The 8,420-nt window shown below is 33.6% G+C and overlaps 1 protein-coding gene across 2 annotated transcripts in view; it reads left to right on the forward strand.

The window, feature by feature from the left end:
• The window catches only part of CEP43 (centrosomal protein 43), a 37,403-nt gene extending 29,970 nt beyond the window's left edge, over positions 1-7,433 (forward strand). For both annotated transcript variants that reach the window (XM_081346770.1, XM_081346771.1), the window contains 4 exons: positions 2,054-2,116; positions 2,914-2,947; positions 4,896-4,989; positions 6,564-7,433. In XM_081346770.1, coding sequence (XP_081202896.1) covers positions 2,054-2,116; positions 2,914-2,947; positions 4,896-4,989; positions 6,564-6,638 — 266 coding nt within the window. In that variant the 3' untranslated portion in view covers positions 6,639-7,433. The remainder of the gene's footprint in view (positions 1-2,053; positions 2,117-2,913; positions 2,948-4,895; positions 4,990-6,563) is intronic.
• Positions 7,434-8,420: the final 987 nt, after the last annotated feature.

The following is an 8,420-nucleotide window of genomic DNA, read 5'->3' on the forward strand; positions in this document are numbered from 1 at the left end:
ACAATGCTTAAAGATAAGTGTGGGAACACCTGGCACTGAATACAACTCTTCAGGAGGTAGAAAATCTTTGACTATTAAAACAGCCTCCATGGAAGATTTAACTGCAAACAACAACGAAATGGATGAATATACCCCACCACTTGATTATAACTGATACTGGACACGATCTTGGCAATGAGAGAGCAAATTAAAGCCAAACTCCAAGAAAAATCTGACAACTTAAAGCCACCAAATCAAATTCTGACTGTAAATGAGGAAAAGATAACCCAAAACCAAATAGAAGAAGTGGAAACTAACTAAAATAGGAGATTTCAAAGAGCAACAAAAGCAACCTACAGAAAACCTTAAAGTCCAAACTTTAATGGCAACTACAAAACTTACAAGCCAAAAAGCAACAGCACCTGAAGAAAGCAATACTAAGAGTGAAGACACTAAAGGCCTTCAAATACACTATATTGAGAATTCAACTAATCAAATGACAACCATAATACCAGCTACTACTTACTACCTAACCCAGATAGAATTGGAAGAACAAAAAGATTAGACTGTTTTAATGACAATTATATCAACCACCAAAAATTGAAAGCAAAAATACAATGGTTACAAAGGGGACATTTTCCTTGCAAAACTGACATTTGGATATGCTCCCTGGATTCAAATAAGGGGTATAGGAAGAAAGGAAGATACATGTGAGAATTTAAAGATGCCAAGAGGGAAGCATGATTGGCACAAAAGGAAGGCAAGAGTTAGATTTAAAAAATTGAACTTGTTTCTCTTTTGGGATTCCTAAAGATAGACTATAAAAATATCTTTCTATAGATTAAGGGGAATCTCTAAAAAATATCACTGATTTTACATTTAGCTTTTAGATCTGTAAAGGAGAACAAACGTAAGCTTTTAGAATATAACTCCGAACTATATTATAGAATTTGGAATGACATATCAAAAGATAGTATTTTAATAATTGATGTATGGTCAAGATGACTTATAGAATGTTCAGTGGTTACTTTTGAACTATAGTATAGAATCTAGAACTTTATATATAAAAGATAGCATTTTAATAATTGCTAAGACAAAAAATGTATTTTGTCTGTTAAGACAAAAAATGTATTTCTAATAACTGGTGATTTGTTAAGGAAAACTAGACTTTAATGGTAAAACATAAGAATGTTTTGTAATGAACAATGTAAGTTTTGTAGACAAAAGAATTATTCTTTAGTGAAATAGGGAATTGTGGGTTACCCAAAAATAAGCTTTTTCTTATATACTATAGGCTATGCTAGAATATTTTATTGCAATTAGATAAAATTTAAAAACAGGATATTGATATGTATTAGTGAAAATATATTTTAAATTTTGTTGATTGACTAGGTCAGGGGTCGGCAACCTTGGCTCTTTTATGACTCGCGGACTTCAACTCCCAGAATTCCCGAGCCAGCATAGCTGGCTCGGGAATTCTGGGAGTTGAAGTCCGCGAGTCATAAAAGAGCCAAGGTTGCCGACCCCTGGACTAGGTGATAACTAGAAGTGTACTAACTTGCTTATTTTGACTAGGTAATCACTAAGGGAATTAGAGAGGGCATTTCTGTTGATGTAACCTGAACTATTTACAACTGGTTATTTCTTATTTTAATTACCCAACCACCATATTGTTTCACAAATACATGTTTATGTAAATATTAAAAAATCAATAAAACTTGTTTATAAAAAAAGAAAGAAAAGTCCTCTTGTAGGTTTCCCTTTTCTATCACTACAGCTCTCTGCACCCAAACAGTGCAGGTGGTAAAGAGCAAGCAAAGATCACTATATCCAATTTGGACAATTCCCTTTGTTTAAAAAGATTCACAAATCCTTTTGGGAATAGATTTTTTACAAATGTAGAGAAAAGGAAAGTAAAAGATAGATTTCTGTACCCGATACTAGTCATAATAACAATATAGCAACCTAAAATAGGATTTAATTTTAATAATGTTTTTAAACTCTTACTTTAACAGGCTTTATGTAAAGTGCAAACACCATTTTTTAATCTGACTACTGTAATTCTATTTTACAGATGCAAATTCAATTTTGAAAGATGTAAGGATGGTGAATTCTAAACTTGGATCTCTTGAACTGGGCAAGTAGCTTATCTGCAGAAGCACAGTTAAAATTTGTATATGTAGTTGCAGAATGGTTTTTCTAGGAATTAATATGGTTTACCTTTACAGGTAGTTCTCAACTTACTACTCTAATAGAACCTGCTCATTAAAGTTGTTAAATAATGATCTTCATAAAATGGGTCATCATGTGACTGAGTTGATTTTATTATCTTTTTTGAAGTGGTTATTAAGCAAATTCACCAAAGCTATTAAGTGAATTTGCAGGTGTTAAGTGAATGCTGCAGTTGTTAAGCAAAGTCATTATTTTGTATGGGGCATTTTTGCTGAAAACAGGAAGTAAATTCTGTGTTTTGGCAAAAAAGTCATAAATTATAGTCATGTGGGATACTGCAGATGGTTGTAAATGTGTAAGCAGTATACATTGAACATGTGTTATTCTTAAACTTCACTTTTTTTCTCAAAAAATACTTGCATTTTATAATAATATATATTAAAATATTATATGCTGCCTGACTCTCAGTGACTGGGCAGTTTACAATTGTTGAAAACATTTGAAAACAAACAACAATAAAAACTAACACAAAAAAAGAACAAAGATGGTAGAAAAAAACCCTGCAGAGCAACAAGGAAAAGGTGAACTTCAAGCCTCATTAGCTGTTGATGTTGGTGTTTTAGAGAGAGAGAGAGAGAGAGAGAGAGAGAGAGAGAGAGAGAGAGAGAGAGAGAGAGAGAGAGAGAGAGAGAGAGAGAGAGAGATAGAGAGAGAGGCACAACTTCAGCTCTTCTAATTGTTTATTTAATTGTTTACAAACAGGAGAGGAAGATGAATATGTTGATGATTTTAACAGGTAAGAGAAAAATATTAAAATTCTTAGGCTACTAATTTTCAGGAAGATGGATATTTATCTAAGTTTGCTAAAAGGTAGAAATATCCAACAGTATCATACAATGTAAGAGCTGAAAATGTCCTTGAAGAGCATCTAACCCAATTCCCTAGTACAGAAATCACTCTACAGTATTCACATCCAACCTTGGTTGAAACAGCTCCAGTGAAGGATTGTCCTTACTGTCCAAGGCACCGGTGGCCCAGTTTATCTTGTGATCCACCAGACACTTGTATGGTCTCTTTCCATTCTATCTGCTGCCTCCAGTCCTACACTTAATTTTCTGATGTTTCCTTGTTTCTTGAAATTCATCTTTCTGGATTTTGCCTTTGTTCCAAATTATTAAAGTCCTCCCGAATCTTGATCTTAGACCAGTCCTCTTAATATGACTGCTTTTCTCTCATCTTTGAGTCATATGCAGATTTGATCATCATTTTTATGTTACTTTGCCACAGTAGAAAGTGGGAAAGACGTCCATAGCTTCAAATGAAAATAAATACTCGCATGAGATAGAATCCGAGATAGTGTGTTGAGCAGAGAAAAGCAAAAATGTAACTTCAGTCAAGCAAGGAGTAAGATGTGATACAAAAGAGAAGTGTACATATAAGATAGAATCTTACAGTCCTCAGATGTTGGAAGCTCCTTCCTTTGTAAAGGCAACAAAACAATTCCCCAGATGATTCCCCCTAATGCATAGCATCATTTGAGGATAGGTCTATATTGAAGACACTTCCTTAGGAGGACTTTCCCAGCTCATGCTCTACAGTAGAGATATTCTGTTTGTAATTTCACATACTTCTAATTAAGCTTACATTGCTTATATTTTCTTGCCTAGTAATTATCAAAAGTGTTATGTGAAACAATCTCTTACTTATCTGGTCCTTCCAAGCCTGCCATGACTGAGTACTTCCAAAGGAAAGAGATCACTTGACCCAGATTGTTGGGGGCAATAAGCTGACTTTGTAATAATGCTGCTTGGGGGGGGGGGGGGCGAAGGCCCTAATAAGTAGGCATATACATAGAATGAAGGCTATTGCTAAGCACATTGGTTTGTGCTTAAATTGTAAGCCGCCCTGAGTCTTCGGAGAAGGGCGGGATATAAATGGGATTTAAAAAAAAAACTGAATGGGGAAACAGCTAATTAAAAGAAGCAGCTGGGGGGAAAACTTCCTTATTTGCCTATGCTATGAACAGAAATACAAAACAGGGACCGTTTTTTTCAGGAAGACCCAGTACTCACCCAAATCTCTTCATCGTTATAATTATTTTCTGCAGTAGCATTATTCAATTCACTCTAAAGGGGCTTTGCAATTAAAAAAACTGGTATTGGAAAATTTGTATACGCCATAGGTTTTATACCTAATATTTTAAATTTTTGTAAAATAAGTTTGGTTGCTTTTATAAATTCTTTGATATCTGGCAGTTTGCCATCATTAACTGTAAAGTCAATTAACATTGCATCTATTTAAATGCTTAGATGAGTTCTTAGGAGCAAGCTATTTGTAAATCAATATCAAATTAGATTTGGTGCCAAGTTATGGACTTTATTTAAACTAGTCTATGTATTTTATATGCACAATATTCTATGTAGGAATAAATCCTTTATGTTACACAGGTACTAAGTAATCATTCATTGCACAGGTACTAAATAATCATTTCAAATGGAAATCAGGGTTTATGTTACTGTGTAATAAATTCTTTTGGCATTTTATATTTCTGGATTACAGATTTTTCTTGTAGAGATTTGAAAATAAAGAATAGATGGGAATAAATAGTTTCTTCCCCCCCATGTTTATTGTAATGTTATAAATCATGATATAGTGTACTGTTTCAATGCAAATTTCAGCGTAGTAATATTTATGTAATATTATTGAATATTTAATTTTCATGTTTTAACTTTTTCTTTTGTTAGCATCAGTCATCAGTCAGAGAAAAGTGAAGTCAGCATTGGTGAAGAAATAGATGATATTTCTATCGAATTAGACGACTTCATTACTAATGAAAAAGTATGATTTACTTTAACACTCTAATTGGGGTTGATGATATATCTAGTATATAGCAAAATAAACCATTACTGGGAAAGGAATTAATATCACAAATTGAAATGTTTATATTAGTCTAGATATTGCTTTTGATCCAGAACTGTTGCCAATAAAATATAATTGAGCTGGCTATAGAGTATCAGCAGATCTCAATATGAGATTCTTTTAAACACAATATTAATAAAGGTTTGAATAGATTGAGACAATCATGTGATAAAGAAAAGGCAAGGAAGATGCAATTTTTAGTTGAAAATATTATCCCAAGATAAGCAGACAAGTCCCATACCTGTTTATGCAGGTCCCTGATTTGTCCAAAAATAGGAATTGCACAAATATTGTTACAAATGCATATGGACTGTTTGCTTCTGTGTGACTTTTCCCACTAGTGCAAGCAGCACTAAATAATCCGAAACTCAAAGATTAATGTGATGCACACGTCTAGGACCGTAGCTGATTTTACTTCTTTCAGTCCACAATTTATAAGCAAAAAACAAATCCTCATTTACGATTTTAAATGTAATTGCTCAGCTGAGAACACCACCATACATTTTTCATCTTTGATTAGTGTAACTGTTGGCATCAATGGTAAGAGTCAGAGAAGGGAACACAATATGTGCACTGTTTTTCACAGTGATCTATACAATTGCAGCTTTTAATAAAGCTCACAAGTAGAAAATGAGGGATAGGGGGAAGGGTGGTGATACTGGATACTCTAAATATATTACATGAAAAGGGAGAACTGATGCTTTAGAAGAGATGGGAAGGTGCGGGACAAATGCAAACTCTAGTCATACTTCTTCCATTGATGAAGTAGGAAAAGACTGCACTGAAAAACTCAAGATACATCACTGGGTTCAAAAAAAAACTTCAAATAAATGGATTCCACTACAGAATTTTAGATAATACGGCCATAAGTGACAGTATTTCATTATGTGATTAACTAAGCCCCAGATTCTGGAATATGATATTTGAAGAGGTTGATGGCCAGATATTCAAGATATGCAAGGTGCTATAAACTTATCTGATGAATAGCAATAGTGCTTAGACTTATATACAACTCTATAGTGCTTTATAGCACTCTCTGAGCAGTTTACAATGTCATAATATTGCTCCCAACAATCTGGGTCCTCATTTTACCTACCTCAGGAAGATGGAAGGCTGAGTCAAATTTGAGCCGATAATAAGGATTGAACTCCTGGCTGTGGGCAGAGTTAGCCTGCAATACTGCATTCTAACCATTGCACCACCACAGCTCCTAATAGGCATGAGCATTTTAGTTTACTTTATTTCTGGCTTCCAAAACAAATTTAAGCCTAATCTGAAACTTTGAATCAAGGTTGGATTATGCCGCATTGTGAACGGGAACTTTTCTTCAATAACAGGCATATATTTTGTACTATATGTTTCCTAAAGTCTCTGAATTGAGTTATGCTGATAGTGCCTTTTTTAAAAAGGAAAGTAATATATTTAATAGTTATAGAATACACTAGCCTGAATTTTAAGATTAGTTGATTTTTCCCCATTTTTTTTCTTCCTAGCTTGAAGACCTCACACAAGACTTCACTATTTCTCAGTTAAGCGTTGAAGCAGATTACCTAGAGGACGTTGCATGAGTAGAGAGCAGAAATCTTAAATGGTGGGACTGTCGACCTTTTTAGACTGTATTTTAAGACAATCAATCTTCTGAAATATCCCCTCACAAACTGTGCCTTTTATTTCAAGAGAGAAAAAATAAAACAACCCAACAAAGCTGGAGAGGGGGAAGATTTTAAGCTCGCAAAGAATGGAGTTTAATAGTGCTAACTAGTTCAACTAAGGTAGAAGTTAGGTCCCAGAGAGACGTCTGTTGCAGGCGACAGACACGCCACCATTTGATTTATAAACATTCATAAGGGAAGAAATTGATAAAGCATATGAAGAATGGCAGATGTGGTTTAATGTTATGGCAACTATCTAGGTTTTTTTAGCTGAAGAAACTAAGAAAGTTCAGCAAAGTTGCTATTTTGTTGACTCAATTATCAGTTTTCAGTATAATTTATCTTTTATCTACTGAAGTTATTTTAATTGACAGGGCATAATTGACAAGATTCTCAAAATGGCAATAGAATACCTAACTTGAGGTATATTACATATTAGTTCTGAATTATGAATCCCTCAGGATTTCTAGCAAGTTGACCTTTTTTGCAGCTTTGAGTGTTTAGTTCTGTGTGGCCAAGATTGCTAAGTACTTCTGAATATTGCCGCTGAAATATGAGCCTTAACTTTAAACCTATTTTTATATATATATTAAAACATTGTTACCATTCTGTTTAATTTAATGAAAATTATAAATGATTATTAGCATGTTTTTTTTTCTTTGAAACACAGGTGAATGCAAAATAAAAATATTTCCAAAAAACACTTTAAAAGTTCTGTGATAAGAATCCTTTATTTAAAATAACCCTGTTTGTGATCCATGATTTTTACTGGAGGATATGAACCTAGTTTAGCCTGCTTCTAGGCACATTAATATATAAAACTAACTTAAGTAGTCTGAAATTCAGTATACTATATATATGTCATGCTTATGATTAAATGCATATGGAAATACAATGTTTACACATAAGCTTTGTATAAGGGTTTAATTGACACTCAGCAATACATTACATGTGATGGTCATAATAAACCTTGACCATTTTCTTCAGCATCTTAGTGCATCTTAATAAAATTTGACAATTTTCTAAGTAATTTTTTTGGAATTAAAATTATCCCAATTAGTATTAGTAAATTGAAATTGGTTGTGATTTGCAGTTTATTTTAAGATTGCCTTCCACCAATCTGTTGCTTGTTAGACCATAATACCTGTAATTCATATGAATTATACCCAAGCAGTTGAGGAAGGTATCAGTAGAAAATGCTGCTTTAGTTTCAGTCTGTGTTCTACTTGATGAATATGTTTAATAACAAAGTGATTCCTTTCCATACCAGGTGTTGTGGTGGAAACATTGTGAAAATCTAAAATTTGGGGCTCCCTCCCCAAATTTTTAATTATTTATGGTATGGCACTGTAATGCCCGTGTGTAACATGGTGAGAATGAAGTGTGCCACAGAAATTGTGATCCAAGCTTTCTAGGGAGTACTAAAGTTGTGTTGTACTATATCAGTTCATCTTATAAAATGTCCTATTGAGTTTAGTGGAACTTACTTTGAGTACTGTACACAATACAGGATTACATCTCAGAAATGTGGTAGCTTATTTGGGGCTCAAATGAACTGCCTTGGAAAATGATATCCTGTCATATGCTAAGTGACCTATTTCTTATTTACTGCACTGGCGTAATGGATTGACAAGATGACAAGATTCTGCAAGGGATAAATTCTGATGACTGATGGGATCTTACAACCAAATAACTAAA

The sequence above is a fragment of the Vipera berus genome (genome assembly GCF_964194415.1).
Source record: "Vipera berus genome assembly, chromosome: 1".
In the NCBI taxonomy this organism is placed as follows: domain Eukaryota; kingdom Metazoa; phylum Chordata; class Lepidosauria; order Squamata; family Viperidae; genus Vipera; species Vipera berus.